The sequence below is a fragment of the Pseudophryne corroboree genome, chromosome 11, assembly GCF_028390025.1.
Source record: "Pseudophryne corroboree isolate aPseCor3 chromosome 11, aPseCor3.hap2, whole genome shotgun sequence".
NCBI classification, from domain to species: Eukaryota; Metazoa; Chordata; class Amphibia; order Anura; family Myobatrachidae; genus Pseudophryne; species Pseudophryne corroboree.
In genome coordinates, this window is record NC_086454.1 from 315,531,956 (window position 1) to 315,550,176 (window position 18,221).

General features: G+C 46.9%; 1 protein-coding gene across 2 annotated transcripts in view; it reads right to left on the minus strand.

Moving 5' to 3' along the window:
* ZFPM1 (zinc finger protein, FOG family member 1) overlaps nucleotides 1–17,512 on the minus strand; it is a 192,399-nt gene extending 174,887 nt beyond the window's left edge. For both annotated transcript variants that reach the window (XM_063945653.1, XM_063945652.1), the window contains exon 1: nucleotides 15,910–17,512. In XM_063945653.1, coding sequence (XP_063801723.1) covers nucleotides 15,910–15,949 — 40 coding nt within the window. In that variant the 5' untranslated portion in view covers nucleotides 15,950–17,512. The remainder of the gene's footprint in view (nucleotides 1–15,909) is intronic.
* Between the last annotated feature and the right edge of the window lie 709 nt (nucleotides 17,513–18,221).

Sequence of the window (18,221 nt, forward strand, 5' to 3'; positions counted from 1 at the left end):
TAAGGCTCCTGATTGGCTGCCGGTCTACGAGCTCTGATTGGCTCACGGGCCAGCGCCGAATTGAAGACAGACACTGCCGCCAGAGACTGAGGGGTAGGAGCTGCGCTCTCCTTCCCCTCACAGCAGCGCGGTAAGCAACACTTTTTATTTTATTTTTGGTGGGGGGGGGGGTGAGGCACTGTGGAGGCATGTCTGGCACTGTGGGGGCATATGTATCAGCACTGGGGGCATATCTGGCACTGTTGTAGGCATTGTGGGGGTATGTGTATCAGCACTGGGGGCATATCTGGCACTGTGGAGGCATGTGTATCTGCACTGGGGGCATATGATGCACTGTGGGGGCATGTGTATCTGCACTGGGGGCATATGAGGCACTGTGGGGGCATATGTATCTGCACTGGGGCATATGTGTATCAGCACTGGGGGCATATCTGGCACTGTGGAGGCATGTGTATCTGCACTGGGGGCATATGATGCACTGTGGAGGCATGTGTATCTGCACTGGGGGCATATGATGCACTGTGGGGGCATGTGTATCAGCACTGGGGGCATATCTGGCACTGTGGGGGCATGTGTATCAGCACTGGGGGCATATCTGGCACTGTGGGGGCATATCTGGCACTGTGGGGGCATGTGTATCCGCACTGGAGGCACATGAGGCACTGTGGGGTCATGTGTATCTGCACTGGGGGCACATGAGGCACTGTGGGGGCATGTGTATCCACACTGGGGGCACATGAGGCACTGTGGGGGCATGTGTATCCACACTGGGGGCACATGAGGCACTGTGGGGTCATGTGTATCTGCACTGGAGGCACATGAGGCACTGTGGGGTCATGTGTATCTGCACTGGGGGCATATGATGCACTGTGGGGGCATGTGTATCGGCACTGGGGGGCATATCTGGCACTGGGGGGCATATCTGGCACTGGGGGGCATATCTGGCACTGGGGGGCATATCTGGCACTGGGGGGACATGTGTACCTGGCACTGGGGGCACATGTGTATCTGGCACTGGGGGCATATATTTATCTGGCACTGGGGGCATATATTTATCTGGCACTGTGGTGGCACCCATTTTTTGGCATTTTTATATGTATGTGGCACTATACAACATGACTAAACAGGGTTATGACACAAGGTCACATTCCTACAAACGTCATACCAAAAGGTGTGTGCACAAAAATGGGGCGTGGCTTTGTGACAACTAGGCCACACCCCCATTTTTGCGCTCGCCGCATGATAGTGGCTCTTGCCTATGGATCTTTTCTGGCTCTTTGCCTCCGACTGGTTGGCCACCCCTGCCCTATGGCATAATTCATCCGAGTATGGACTCCAGTGTTGGCAGCTGTAAATTACTACGCAATCGCACTCAGCGACACTTCCATAACACGCACCATTTCCATGCAGCTTTTTAGCTTACCCCCTTCCCTTCCCGTCCAGGATTGCCCATTCATTGCTGCTACCGTAATTTTGTTCAGCAATTATCTTTAGAAGAATCCCTCCTATCAATACACTAGCAACAAAAGCACAGTGGGAAATGCAATAGAGTACAAATTGGTTGGCGAGTTAGAACTTGCAGCAAACGGATGGCGATTTTGTCCTCCTATCTAGGCGGGCGCAATACTCAGTGATGTGGGGGGTTCTTATGGAATCTGATCCAAAAACCACCAGAAAATGCCTTGGGCCAGCGACGTTGCGGACACTGCATGCAGTCTGACCAGAACATAAAGAAGAAAAATGGTGACATGAGACATTTACAATCCATAATATATACCCCCCCCTCCTACCCCATGGGGGCTCCCGATTTGCTAAGTGACAGCTCGGTGGGTACTTGAGACCCCCACCCATAATTTGTGCTGTCGCAAACCAGATTTATGCATGGCATTTTGCTGTCCTATGGGGGAGTGGGTACTGTAACATTCATTGTAAACAGTTGGCCTCTGTACTAATGTACGTCCAAGAACAGCTCAATCTGGTCCACTTTACAGCTGACACTGTTTTGGGAGGAGAAAGAGAGAGAATTACAATTAACAGAAGATCTGCAAAGAGCCGAATGAATTGGGAGATAGCATCTGCACATCTTTCCTCAGTTGGAATAATTTATCAAAGTGCTGCATGACCTCTGGTTTAGTTCCAGCCTCACAACTATCTCCAGAAGGCTTATTTTTGCTAGGGTTAATGCTAAAACACACATTACAGAAACTTATCTCCAGTCTGATCGGTTCCCAGTTGTTATCGGTTGCATCTTACAAAAAAAAAAAAAAAAAAACACAAAGCATGGAAAAAAAAAGAAAAGCAAAACATCCCATTCTCTCAGACAGCCAATCAGGAGACAGAGCTCGATTCCAAACGGAAACATGGATCAAAGAAAAGTCGTCACAGGGAGCGGATGACGGCATTTACACACACACACACACACACACACACACACACAAGTGCATTCAGTTTCCTAGCCTGAAATCTCATATACTATAATCTATGTAGCACCAGTATATTCACAGTGCTGATTACAAGCCTACAATCTATTCAAAATTGATGTCAGAAAAAAAACGAATAGAAGCCTGAATTAAGTATGGTGCTGCGGACCCCTGGTGGCCTCATATAAACTAAAACACTAAGGGGTGTATTCAATTAGTGCCAAATTTTCCGACAGTCGAAAAAATCAGCACTAATTCGACCTCAGTGTATTCAATAGCGCCAGTTTCTTAATCCATTTTTGCCCATGCCTTTTGGGGGGGATTTTTGTCGATAAGGCATGGGCGAAAACAGACCCAAAAACTGTCGAAAACGCCCGCAAATTTAACAAAACACGTGGATCGGCTGCAAATTCGCCAATCCACGTGGTTTTCGCTCGGCATGGCCATTGAAAAGGTCGAATGTAAATTCAACCTAAAAACGAGTGAAAAAACTGTCGAAAAAACGTCACTAATTGAATACTCCCCTAAGCAGAATAAAGACATATTTACATACTCTAGAATGATGTGGTGTTCTGCCAGAGTCCCGGGACAGCAGAACACCTTCCTAGATCCCACTTCTCTATCAGTGGGTGGGGGAATGTCATTTTAGACCTCCCGCTAATCAAGGCATTACATAGGACATGAGGACGCTAAACTCCCAACAGTAGGTATGTATGTATGTATGTATGTATGTATGTATGTATGTATGCATGTATATATATATATATATATATATATATATATATATATATATATATATATATATATATATATATATATATATATATAATATCTATCTATATATCGCAGATTAGCCAGGTACATGGATAATACCAAACATTATTGTGTACAATATAGTATTCTCATTCTAGACTTTCTCTCTCCTTTACTCCCCATGTTGGTTCCAGCACCGCAACATCACTCGCATCAGACCCTTCCTCTTCCAGGATGCCACCAAAACCATTGTCCACTTACTGATCATCTCTTACCACGACTACTGCAACCTTCTTCTCACCAGACTCCCCATGCTCCCATCTTGCTCCTCTCCAATCTGTACTCAATGCTGCAGCTAGACTTATCTTCTTCTGCCGCAGCCGCACATCTGCCTCCCCTCCCTGCCAAGCCCTTCACTGGCTCCCCTTGTGCCATAGAATACTCGTCACTGTCATGCACAAGGCCCTCTCCTGCTATACACATCTCCAACCTCATCTCCATACACACACCATCCCACCCTTCCTCCCATCTGCTTACCACATCTCGCTCCAGAGTCCAAGATTTCTCCCGGCTGACCCCCACCATTGCATCAATCACCCTCATTCCATTAAAGTAACTCCCAGCCTGCAGTGCTTCAAGCGAGGGCTGAAAACCCACCTGTTCATAAAAACCATATCCTTCCACCACTCAACCATGTCACCACGTAGTCTCTCTCACCTTCTTGCATCCTCCAATCATCCTACTCCTGCCCTTAGCCCCCCTTACCCTAGCTCCTGCCCTTAGCCCCCCTTACACTAGCTCCTGCCCTTAGCCCCCCTTACACTAGCACTAGCGTTAGTCTCCCCCCTTCCCTTTAGACTGTAAGCTCCATGAGCAGGGCCCTCCTTCCTCCAGTTCTCATTACCTAACTCTCTTACATACCAGCTACGCTCTACACCTCCTTCTTAGGCTCTCTGCCCCTGGACTCTACTCCTTCCTTGTTTTGGTTTCTTCAGATGACCTAGACCAGTTATCTGTGCCCACACCAATAGGTACAGGTGTTATATTATGCTGAGTATTTCCCACTACACCCCTTCGCATCAGCGGCTGTATTAAGAGTTGTAGTGCTATGTGTTACTTGTCTACTGTTCTCTGTACTGTAATGTTTTACCCTGTACTGTCTTATTGTTTTGCCCTATGTACGGTGCTGAGGACCACTTGTGGTGCCCTATAAGGTTTTTCAATAATAAGAAATTTCCAAGGTGACTTTTAGGATTATATGTAGAGATGCAATATAATTTGTATGGGAAAAACGTTTTTGGGGAACAGGAAATCCTTTATACTTCACACTTGTTAATGTGCACTGGATGGTTTGAAGCTAAATTGTGAGTTGTCTGTTAAGCAATGTTCCCGCTAGGCTGATTCAGCAGGGCGCCACGCCCTACCAGATTTTAAAATATCAAATTGTTGCCATATCCTTTTGGATGCGCCCCGCTCAAACAGCTTGCCACATGGGAGGGAAGAGTTGCGATTTAGTGCTCAATGCCTATTGGAAGAGCTCGTGGGTGGCCCAGCATCTTCTTAAGTGCTGTGCACGCACCCCCACCCAAGAGTGATAAATAGGGGGCGTCGTGAAGCCACAACCCCTGGAACTGTCACACCCAATTTTGGAAATACGCAAGCATGAGTGACCTATTTCCCGGACGCCGCCCTGTCCGCTGTTAATGCTAGACTGAACACTAGTTAAGTAAATTAGCTTTGGCTGTATAAAGTGGAAGTCTTATCGATACGCGTGTGAGGGCCATTTATGGAAATCAACAGAAGCTCAAAAGGTGTGCCTAGATGGTCAGCTCCACAACACAAAAGTGCACTGCACTCCCAGCCTAGTTTCATTACGTTCCCACTGTGGTTGGACCTCCCTATTGCAATTTTATGCAACTGTGAGAGGCCGGGGAATGCGGCTTCATTGAGCAGTCCCTGGGTTAACCTCCAAATTCCCCAGATTTATTTCAGATCAGGTTCCAGCGCGGATGGCCCTTTTGTTGTGCGTAATTAATTCTGTTCATTTGATGATCATGTGAGATTTAGCTATTTATACCAAAAGAGGATCAGGCTGAGCCGCACGTTTACAGAGCTTTGTAACCGCTCAATCCTGTTAAAAATAAAACATCCTGTGTATCTGGAGATGACCGCTCTCTCTCTCTTATAATCTGCCACACACTTAGCAATGCACTTGAAATAGCTGCATCAGTGAGTGGCTAAATTGTACCAATCCCGGTATTAAGAAAGTGCCAGGTCAAGCAATTACTCCAGTTATAGGCCTGAGAGAGTCTCCAGCTCCAACAATCACCACCACATGCAGCCAAGGGAAGACGTTATGTTCATTGGACAATTTTTTGATCAAGTACAAAATTCTAGTCCGGAAATTCTGTGTCTTTTTGACGCAGTCTGCTCCATTTACTTGTCCTCCATTGCCTCGATCAGCCGCCAGTCTAAGAACACAACGGAGTTTCATATACAGTGTTACTGGCCTTCCAAATGCCAGAGTATAACCAGCCTTAGGGGGTAATTCAGACCTGATCGCAGCAGCAAATTTGTTAGCAGTTGGGCAAAACCATGTGCACTGCAGGTGTGGCAGATATAACATTTGCAGAGAGCGTTAAGGTGGGTACACATGGAGAGATCCGTTCTTAAAATCTAAGCAATCCGACTAGATTGCTTAGATTCTAAGTATGGATCCCTCGCGAGTATGCCCCCCAGCGATAGCGATGCGCGGGGCTAGATTGGCACAATCTAGCACATCGCTCATTTCACCAGCGGGTGAAATCAGGGCCCCTCCCTCGCTCAGCACACATGACACACAATTTAGATTTAAGTTCGAACACACCCCACCCAAATCTTAATCTCTCTGCACATGTTATATCTGCCCCCCCCCCCTCCCTTGCAGTGCACATGGTTTAGCCCAACTGCTAACAAATTTATTTGTTGCTGCAATCAGATCTGAATTACCCCCTTAGTCAGCTGCTGCAAACTACAAACCACATCTTGCCCCACCTGTCATAGGCTAAATATGTTCCTCTGGAGCTTTGTCATATCACTGAAATGTAGTATTAACAAACCAGAACTAAAAAAATAGCTGAAAGTGGGCACTGCAATACTTAGCTCAGTAATTTAAGAGACGCTTCCCTGGTCCGCATAGTCCAAGACCATACATAATAACAAGACAGCGCACTTCATAAAACACAGACAGAACATGTGCCATCCTGTATGGTGTCTGGTTGGCCCAGCAAAGTGGATACCTTGCAATCATAGGCCCTCATTCCGAGTTGTTCGCTCGCAAGGCGATTTTAGCAGAGTTACACACGCTAAGCCGCCGCCTACTGGGAGTGAATCTTAGCTTCTTAAAATTGCGAACGAAAGATTCGCAATATTGCGATTACAAACTACTTAGCAGTTTCAGAGTAGCTTCAGACTTACTCGGCATCTGCGATCAGTTCACTGCTGGTCGTTCCTGGTTTGACGTCACAAACACACCCAGCGTTCGCCCAGACACTCCCCCGTTTCTCCAGCTACTCCCGCGTTTTTTCCGGAAACGGTAGCGTTTTTTCCCACACGCCCATAAAACGCCGTGTTTCCGCCCAGTAACACCCATTTCCTGTCAATCACATTACGATCGCCGGAGCGAAGAAAAAGCCGTGAGTAAAAATACTATCTTCATAGCAAATTTACTTGGCGCAGTCGCAGTGCGAACATTGCGCATGCGTACTAAGCAGAAAAACGCTGCGATGCGAAGAAAAATACCGAGCGAACGACTCGGAATGAGGGCCATAGTTTCTAGTCAATATGAGATATACATGATGTTGCACGTGTAGGGTAAGGAGCTATTATCACGTGCAGTTGGGTTGGGGAACATCCAGTTGCTGCTGGCTTTAAACTACCTCTGGTTAGTGGGGGAGCCCACCTGTGTGATGTTATCAATTTCTGTCCCTATTCTAATTATTAACATTTATTTTTCTATATACAACACACTAACACACACGTGTGTGTGTGTGTGTGTGTGTGTGTGTGTGTGTGTGTGTGTGTGTGTGTGTGTGTGTGGTGCAGTCAGTTTACCTACAATCAAAATCCTGACAACCATTGACCGACGGTCAAAATGCCAACAAGGTCAAAATACCTTCATTTAAAATGCCGACAGGTCAAAAAGTCGACATGAGTTTTTCATGATTTTTTTTTATTGAAACCAAATTGTTCATACTGTACCTTCCCAGTGGACCTGGAGGGGGAATATAACGAGCCATGCCAGGGGACGCGGTACACTTATACAGTGTCCATGTCAACCTATGTCGACACACACACCAAAAGGCAATGAAATGCTTGTGTCAACTTTTTGACCTGTAGACTTTTTATATGTCGGTATTTTGACCTTGTCTGTATTTTGACTGTCGGTCAATTGTTGTCGGGATTTTGATTGTAGGCATTTCATACTGATCCCCACACTGTGTGTGTATGTGTTCATTCTAGCAACATGCACCTGTCACAAGCCATGCAGTTCCCCTTTCCAATATACAGTATGGGTAAATATAATCTGCATCATGTACTCCAACAACAGGCTAAATGAACGACATCCGTAGGATGTGTGTCACCTACAGAAGAGGCGACACGGAGAGCAGGAAACTACTGAAAAACATAGAGGGTAGTACTTTGTGCCGAGTGGGACACATTCTGGTACTCACTGCATGGAGTTCATCTTTGGTCAACAGACGGCACCCGGCAGGAAAGCCAAGATTAGGCTGCAATGTGCCTGCTTTGCGCCCTGTCGCAAGAGTCCCGTCATTATCACACAGGAGATCAGTATTGTATAACAGCAGACAGAACGGCTGCCCAACCGCCCTGGCACATCAAATTGCGTGGGTCGTGGGATGCTCATTAACCCCTCACCCGCTGGCATAGAAGTTTGTGAGAGCTAATTATTGGTCAATAGCAAAGTCTGTTCTAGTGCTGATGTTTAATCTAACTCCATGACCACCTGGGAACCCCCCATTCCCCCCCCCCCCTCCAAAAAAAAATAAAAAAAAATGAGTGACTACTCTGCCAGTCTATTAACCTTTTCATTAGCCGTCTCCAATTATTAACGTAGGGGTTAAAAGTGGAGGAAGCTGGTAAGCGGAAATGGAGTAGGAAATGGGCTGATGGATTTGGAAACAGAAAAGGGGACAGTAGGAGAGAGCGAGAGAGAGAGATGAGAAAAGAGAGAGAGAGAGAGGTTCAGATTTATCAATGTAATAATCGCTTCTGGAAAAACCCAGACAGGTAGATAGAACTTCAGGATTGCAATTACCTCCCCCGTCAGATAAACCAGTTTTATCAGGCAGTTACTTCTGCCATCCCTAAATCGGCTCCTTATCTGCAGCCGAGATCTCTGCAGAGCAAACAAGGTGCCCACAGAAACACTGACAAAGTTCTAGGAGAAGCAGGACGCCCCCACCCCTAACCCAGCCAAAGCCCACAAACATCACACAGCTGCCACCAAGCCTCCATTATCAAGACTGATTAGCAAAATAAAATTATGACAAAACGCAACCTAATCCCATTTCGCCATCTGCTCCTGGAAAAAAAGGAGTCCGGTTTATTTTGCATTTTGATTTTTATCTTTTTTCAGAATCATTATCAGAAAGAAAAAAAAAAAATAGAAACACATATGTCTGCTGGCTGCAGAGTAATATCTAGTGTGCGGGAGATAAGATCGCAGCAGCTGCGAGATCTCAGAAGAAATACTTTGCAACACACGTGATCCTTTTAATACAATGAATGCGAGAGTCACAGCAGATAACATCTGCATTCAGGCCTGTCCCGACACACTGATTCTATCAGGATGTGACTGCATAATGGAATATTTTAAGCTTATCATGCGGCTGATCGCAGCTCTAGCTGTTATCCTGCGTAGCATCTGGGTGGGAGCTGGGGCCTCATAAGACGCAGCTTCTCACCTTTCACATCAGCTCCCCCCCCCCCCCCCCCTACCCCCAGCCTATCAAAATAATCTGCATAACAGCAAGCGGAGTAACGAGCTCCTGGACTCTCCATCTCCTCCACGTATCTGGGCTGGGGAGATAAGGTTACATGTGACTGAATGTATATGCAATATTACTGGCGCTTGCTAGCTCCTCTTGGTGTAGAGTCCAAAAGAAAATTGTTAGAATTGATGCAATTTTATTTTTGTTAAATGCTGTTGCCTTCCTGATGTACAGCAGACATAGGCCCAAAAAGCAGCCAAAATGTAATGGAAGTGATAAACTTTGTTCGGTCAGGAATTCTGCGCTTCTAAAAGGCTCTTCCAGTGAGAATAAAAGCCACACGGAAGCCCATTTAAATATCAGTGGAATGTTAGTATGCCAAATAGGTTAAGACAGTGGTTCTCAAACTGTGTGCCGCCGTGGGACACTTGCAGGGGTGCCTCAGATTGGTGGTCCAGGACCAATTCAAACTATTTATTGTCAATACAGAGTATCCCTTATCCAAAATGCTTGGGACCAGAGGTATTTTGGATATGGGATTTTTCCGTATTTTGGAATAATCGCATACCATAATGAGATATCATGGTGATGGGACCTAAGTCTAAGCACAGAATGCATTTATGTTACATATACACCTTATACACACAGCCTGAAGGTAATTTTAGCCAATATTTTTTATAACTTTGTGCATTAAACAAAGTGTGTGTACATTCACACAATTCATTTATGTTTCATATACACCTTATACACACAGCCTGAAGGTCATTTAATACAATATTATGAATAACTGTGTATTAAACAAAGTTTGTGTACATTGAGCCATCAAAAAACAAAGGTTTCACTATTTCACTCTCACTCAAAAAAAGTCCGTATTTCGGAATATTCCGTATTTCGGAATATTTGGATATGAGATACTCAACCTGTATAATAGGCAAAACCAGTGCCTGCGGCTGCCAATAATAAAATATGTGGACAAACATAAGCAAAATTTACTCCTCACTACATAATCGAACCTAACGATGACATATAAACATAATTTACTAAATTGTATTTTTTTTTTCTTACATTTCTCAATTAGAAACTCTTGGCCTACGGGGGCCATCAAAAAAAAATTCTAATACTCTAGGTCGCAGTGATTCCAAAAAGTTTGGGAACCATTGGGTTAAGAAAAGATGGGTTCATGGTGGCTCTGTGGCCTGTAAAAGGTTTACAACATATCAAATCAGAACACTGAAACACTTAATAATGGCATAAAAGTCGCCTCCCGGACACTAGATGCTGCCTGACTAAAACTCTCTTCTCAGGAAAGTGGGTAACAGTGGATGAGTGGAATTGTGGCCCAGCAGCTGCCTGAGGATTCTAATGAACTGTAAAGCTTAATAAAATGACATCCTTTATAAGCGTTGTGCATGTTATCTCTGCTTTGCTACAGGTAAATTCTGGCCACTAAGCACCTGTGGTAGCAGTATGATGAGGATATAAATCGGTGATGAGGGTAGGCTTGTAAATTCAGAAGTCTAAATATTATCCACCTGTGAGTCATGATAATAAGTGATGGGAGGGATCCGCCCTCTCGGATTAGAAACTTTTGCCATCTTTTTGGGTTGCCAACTGCACACTGAGCCAGCCACCCACCCGGCACTCACGTGGGCTTCAGCAGTGTAAATATGTATGAAACCTGGAGAGATGATGTCAAACAGGGGTGTGGTTCATCAAATCGGCACCATCTAGGTCGACAATGTTTGAGTCGACCACTGAAGGTCGACAGGGATGGAAAGTCGACATGGTTCCTAGGCCGACATGTTCTATGTTGACAGTTCACAAGGTCGACATGAGTTTTTAACTTTTTTTTGTTTCGTTTACTCTGTACAGTGACTGGGAAGCCGAATTAGTGCACCGTGTCCCCTCGCATGGCTCGCTTTGCACGCCATGCTTCGGGCAAGGTGGCTCGCGCCGCTGCCGCAGCGCTCAGCACAGGTTACTGTTCTCAATCGTAGTCCACGTGGATCGTTATGTATGAAAAAGTTCAAAAAAATATTTTTTTTAATTAAAAACTCATGTCGACTTTGTGAACTGTCAACATAGAACATGTCGACCTAGGAACCATGTCAACCTTCCACCTATAGTGGTCGACCAAAACATTGTCGACTTTCAGACGGGATCCCTGTCAAACAGACCTTAACCTGTATCTTTATCATACCAAGTAGTGAGCAAAAAAGCCAAAGTAAGCGATAACCAGGCTTCCACCACTTAGATGGAGCCAAGCTGGAGTGCTGGGTTTTACAGGTCACAGATTTCTAATTGTCAGCCTGTGGGCCAGATCAATCCTTCAATGCTATTGTTGGTCCATTCCTCTTTTGGCTCTGCTATATGACATCCGAGCTGATATTAGAGACTCAGAAAAAATCTTGGTAGGGCCTCAACGAGACTGTGGGCTTTATTTACTAAGTGCCGGGTTCTAAAACCAGACGCTTCTGTTTGTGTTTATGACCAACATTTAAAGGGCAATGCTTTTACTAGCTAAACATAGATAACCTTTTTAAATTTCGGGAATAACCACGATCGGAAGCTCCGGATCAGACATCGGTCCCAAACACAGGACCTCAAGTATTCATATTGGATAGATTTTTATGGAACTTGGTCACTTACAAAAGTGACCAAGATGATTCACAGGATGGTGCCAGATTTTTATACCTACATGACACCCGGAGAACCACCCGTCAATATTCTCCACAGAAAGCAGAATGTCTCAGTACAGGAACCTAATCATAAGACAGCTGTACAGTTTTATGGACTTCATCATACACTCTCACTTTTTTGGAATGTACAACATGCATATCGATTCGCCAGGAACTTGTGGCAAGCCCCTCACACCTACGTGATGTCTGGACTTCCAAGTGTCGGACTTCCTACAAATCGGCTGCCTCCACTCCACTTATGGGCCTGCCAGGCCCGGCGCTACCCGCTCAGCGAAGGGATGCAGTGCAGGGAGGCGCTGGGACGGAGAGGCGCTCCCCCTGCTCTGCATTCCTTCCCTGCTGCGCCGTCCTGGCCCCCCTGCTGCTGCTGTGTCTGTCACTGTATGACTGTGACAGTCACTGGCAGCGGAGCCTGCAGCGTGAAAAGCCTTCTCCCTCCCCTCACCTGTGTGGCAGCGGCTGTGTACGGGACGGAAGGGGGCGGTGCTAAATGGGACGGAAGGGGGCGGGGCTAAACGGGATGGAAGGGGGCGGGGCTAAACGGACCAGGCTGCTGTACCGAGGGAGACTGGCTTAGGTAAGTAGAGGGTGAGAGAGAAGTGTGTGTTTGTATATATGGTGTGTGTGTGTATATGGTGGGTGTGTGTGTGCATACGGTGTGTGTGTATATGGTGGGTGTGTATGTGTGTGTATATATGTGTGAATTGTGTGTGTGTGTGTGTGAGGTATGTCTGTGTACGCGCACTTTATGGATGGTAGTACTGGGGGGGCATTACGTATAATGACGCTATTACTGGGGGGGGGGGCATTACATGTAAGGACGCTACTACTACTGGGGGGGCATTTTGTGAAACAACGCTACTACTGGGGGGGCCATTACGTATAAGGACGCTTCTACTACTGGGGGTGCACTACGTATAAGGACGCTACTACTACAGGGGGGCATTACGCGTAATGACGCTACTACTACTGGGGGGGCATTACGTATAAGGACGATACTACTACTAGGGGGGAATTACGTATAAGGACGCTTCTACTACTGGGGGTGCACTACGTATAAGGACGCGTCTACTACTGGGGGCGCACTACATATAAGGATGCTACTACTACTGGGGGGCATTATGTATAAGGATACTACTACTACTGGGGGGCATTATGTATAAGGATGCTACTACTACTGGGGTGCATTACATATGACGCTACTACTACGGGTGGGGCATTATGTATAAGAGGAATAAGATTGTGCTACATTGTGGCGTAATTTTAAATGGGGGTACTATTGTGTGGCCATGCCCCTTACTTGTGAGCCCACACCCCTTTTCCCGGCGCGAATATGGGAGGGCGCAAATTTATAGTTTGCAGGGGGGCGCCGAACACCCTAGCACCGGCCCTGGGGCCTGCTTTAAGAAAGGAGTAGGCTTTCTATGGGTTCTTCCACATTTCCCGCAGAACAAGTTATCAATCCTGACGGCAATAACCGATGCAGCCTTCCTAGACCTCCTCACAGGAGGCAAATGCGAGGGTAGCAGTGAACCTACCGGATTCTCTTGGGTCAGGCCTAGCCAACCTGGTGACTCTCCAGCTGCTGTGAAAATACTGTGCACATCCCAACCCAACTTGCCCTGCCACAGATTAAACATTACTTAATAGCAAAACAGTGGCAGGGCATGCTGGGATTTGTAGTTTCACAAGATCTGGAGAGCCACAGGTTAACCAGGCCAGTCTTAGGTGAACTGGAGAGCAGGGGGTGTTAACCTCTGCTTTCCAAATATAGCTAGACTCTAAACTATGAAATATTAATTTTAGGCCTGGTGCTTCCATTGGTTCAGGTCTACAAGGCATCACAGTTATTCTCTGCCGCCCGTGCTCAGTGTGGTGAAATCTAATTTCAGAGGACCACATGACGAAGACCAACACATGACTTGGAGCAGATGACAGTCTAAAACGTCTCCGAGAAATCTCCAGGGTTCACAGACTGCCCTCTGGGTGCAAATGTGGAAGTCTGATGCCTTAGGTTTCATTTCAGAAACTGCTGTAGCCTTATCTAACAGACCTTGGTCAGAAGGACTCACTCTATTCTCTCCTGGACACACAGTTCACACACAAAAAAACAAAACAAATAAGAGTAGACCGAACAGAGAGGCTGCCTATTGCTGTTCTGCCTAAGGTTACAAGGGATAAGCAGCAATGTGCCAAAAAGTGTGTATATAATAAAAAAATTTAACGTTGGGAGACATGTCTTTCTCTATGGGATTTCCAAAAAGCAATACTTAGGAAATGTTGGGGACTTAACCCATGGACCTCTCAACAGTTGAGGATGACTTAGCCAGAGTTTGCTCCCAGCTCCTAACTCCAGGGGTTGACAAAAATAGACTTTATCAGCCAGTCCGAAAAATGAGAGAGAGATTCTAGTACTACCGGTTCAATTAAATGTTGATAGAATATTACTCCGGAATATTTCCTAGAGGTCAACGTGTTTAAAGCTTGGACAATATGAGCACAGCCCTCTAGAGGTGGAAAGTTTCTGTTACTAGGAGAAACCTTATCACTACTCTTTGGAAAGGAGACAGAAGAAAGCGGGACTATAAGGCAACATTGCAGAATGTTATGAGTTAATGTTACTATTAATGGACTCAATCGCAAAGATTTTGGGATTGCAGAGTGTAACAATTGTCAAATGGTCCATTCTTTCTTGATATTAGATACTTGGCTTTCATCTAAATCGTCATGAAATTGAGATCTAATATTACACACACAACCCTTTCCAGTTCCGCCATCTTGACACCCTACAGGTCTAAAGGCCAAATTAATAACTGGCTTCAAATCCTACGAGATGTTACTACTTTCCCCAAAGGTGCAAGCTTTCCTCACTGCCATTTAATAGATAATACCGCCAGGTAGACGGCGAGCTGCTGTTCTGTTGGTGCAAATGAGTTGGCAGTACGGATGGTGTAATGGTTAGCATTACTGCCTCACAGCACTGAGGTCATGGGTTCGATTCACACCATGGCCCTAACTGTGTGGAGTTTGTATATTCTCCCCGTACTTGCGTGGGTTTCCTCCGGGTACTCCGGTTTCCTCCCACACTCCAAAAATATACTGGTAGGTTAATTGGCTCCCAACAAAAATTAACCCTAGCGTGAATGTGTCTGTGTGTACATGTGATAGGGAATATGGATTGTAAGCTCCACTGGGGAAGGGACTGATGTAAAGCGCTGCGGAATATGTGTGCGCTATATAAATAACTGGTAATAAATAAATGAGCCCTCATAGAATGCTCTAACAGGTGAAAGCTGTACGCAGGTCCACAACAGCGTGACGAAGCATGCTGGGAGCTGTAGTTCAACAAACAGCGGTGTAACGCTCAACTGAAATGTGAACTATATAAACAGTGGGAAAAGAACAATGTGGCAACTGCCAGTTAATGTAGTAAATAAAAAACTAAAAATAAGCATTTAAAGAATAATAAAAACACACAACACTATGCACTTACGTTACCTAAACTTGATTAAAGGTCACCACATGGACAGGTTAGGTTGTGAAGACACCTACAGTGCTAAAATAAATGTCACTATGCCAAATATACTGTATACAATAAGTTACATAAATGAATTGCAAGTTACCTGGTTCAAAAGTGAATACCCCCAAGCCCGTCCTCCTCCCAACACACACTTTCCCCTCCAATGTGTACACCCTAAAGGTAAGCACACTGTTACCAATATGTAAAGCTGTGGAACAACAGCACCAAGAACAGACCAAAATGCTCTCTAGACTTCTGTGCACAGCCAGCATGAATTCTGCATCCCTATCTCCTGCCACCAGTCACCAACACGTTAGAGGCTACTATCCTTAGAGCCCAGGATAAAGTATTTCTATACAGTATACAAGACTTGTGTATAATACAATATAAGAGAGAGAGAGAGGATATGGGGGACGCAGCACTGTCTTAAATGAGCAGGGAGGAGGTAAGTGGCACCATATGTGTGGAAGACAGTACTGTCTTACAAGATCGAAGGAGGAGGTAAGTGGCAGTGTGGTACTTACGTTTAATCTGTCTAGGATTACTCTGTTTTCTTCTGGACATCTCTCTGCAATGGGCAGTCAGGGTGGCCAGGATGGATCAGGCTGTCCTCATGCCCACACCAGTCCTCAGTTCACCCAGACGTTCAGGCCAGGAAAATGATCCGCATGGAGTGGGCAGCAAAGGGCTTCCTAGTGTTCAGCCCCAACGGGGCTAAATTCCCCCAGCACAACAGCCCTATCAGCAGTCAGGCTGGATTGACACCATTTGTCAGGGGAAATTGTTTTACCGTTGCCTTTGCCAAGGGTATATCTCATATCAGGTAGATGTTCTCTCAGCAGGCACTGGCAGCTGTCCTCTCATCAGGCACTGGCAGGGGTAGCTGTCCTCTCATCAGGCTCAGTCTGGGTTAGATGTCCTCGCACCAGGCTCTGGCAGGTATAACTATCCTCTCAACCGGGTCTGGCAGGGGTAGCTATACTCTCCCCAGGGTCTGGCAAGGACATATGCCCTCTCCCCAGGCTCTGTCAGGGGTAGATGTCCTCTCACCAGGCTCTGTCAGGGGTAGATGTCCTCTCACCAGGCTCTGTCAGGGGTAGATGTCCTCTCACCAGGTTCTGTCAGGGGTAGATGTCCTCTCACCAGGTTCTGTCAGGGGTAGATGTCCTCTCACCAGGTTCTGTCAGGGGTAGATGTCCTCTCACCAGGTTCTGTCAGGGGTAGATGTCCTCTCACCAGGTTCTGTCAGGGGTAGATGTCCTCTCCCCAGGCTCTGTCAGGGGTAGATGTCCTCTCCCCAGGCTCTGTCAGGGGTAGATGTCCTCTCCCCAGGTTCTGTGTCAGGGGTAGATGTCCTCTCCCCAGGTTCTGTCAGGGGTAGATGTTCTCTCACCAGGCTGGGTAGATGTTCTTTCACCAGGCTGGGTAGATGTTCTTTCACCAGGCTGGGTAGATGTTCTTTCACCAGGCTGGGTAGATGTCCTCTCCCCAGGTTCTGTCAGGGGTAGATATTCTCTCACCAGGCTGGGTAGATGTCCTCTCACCAGGCTCCGTCAGGGATAGATGTCCTCTCACCAGAGCTTTTGTCAGAGGTGGTGTCTGCTTAATATCCCCTTATCGGTGTGTCCTGAGCCTAGGGGTGGTCAGGGTCCCCCACCAGGACGATCTGGGGGCAGCAGGAGTTTCGGGTCGCAGCAATGCAGGGCAGTCACTGAGCAATGTCATCCAGCAGCGCTGCTAGCCACAAGCCGGGGGTGAGGAAGCCCGCAGCGCAGGATGCAGGGCGCTCGGGGGGTAGCGCTGAGCTCTGCGGGTGTCCAGGACTGGTGCCGATGTAGATCCAGCTGAACAGAGCAGGTGTATGGTGGAGGCAGAGCAGATAACGGAGCGAGAGGCTGTGTGTGTGTACCAGGCGGTGCCCGTGGTCCAGGCGCTGTGGGCCGGGCTCGGCTCGACTTCTCCCCGGATAGACACGCGGGGATTGTCACTTTCTCAATGAAAGCCTGAAATGTATCAAAGCTGCCGGAGCGCAACATTCCAAACGGGGAGTAACCACGGGAGGGAGGCGTGGCCGCAGATCACACCCACCCCACTCACAGGAGCTGCCTCCCAGACGATGACGTCACGACGCACGCAGCATGGAGAGGGATAGAGGACTTTCAGATTTGCCGCCTCTCTAAGCACGCTTCCACGGGAGCCCGCGTAGGACAAACTCCTCGTCTACTTCTAGCTCTGTGTAGGTGGATGTAAAGGGATAAAAATATAACTGGTATATCCTGATGGGTCTGTATACCCATCACGTGCCATATCACTGTCTCTGTACAGCTATTGCAGAACCTTATGTACCTTTATACCAAAGTTTCTCTGACGTCCTAGTGGATGCTGGGAACTCCGTAAGGACCATGGGGAATAGCGGCTCCGCAGGAGACTGGGCACAAAAGTAAAAGCTTTAGGACTACCTGGTGTGCACTGGCTCCTCCCCCTATGACCCTCCTCCAAGCCTCAGTTAGATTTTTGTGCCCGGCCGAGAAGGGTGCACACTAGGGGCTCTCCTGAGCTTCTTAGTGAAAGTTTAAGTTTAGGTTTTTTATTTTCAGTGAGACCTGCTGGCAACAGGCTCACTGCATCGAGGGACTAAGGGGAGAAGAAGCGAACTCACCTGAAGTGCAGAGTGGATTGGGCTTCTTAGGCTACTGGACACCATTAGCTCCAGAGGGACCGAACACAGGCCCAGCCTCGGAGCTCGGTCCCAGAGCCGCGCCGCCGGCCCCCTTACAGAGCCAGAAGCAAGAAGAGGTCCGGAAAAATCGGCGGCAGAAGACATCAGTCTTCAACA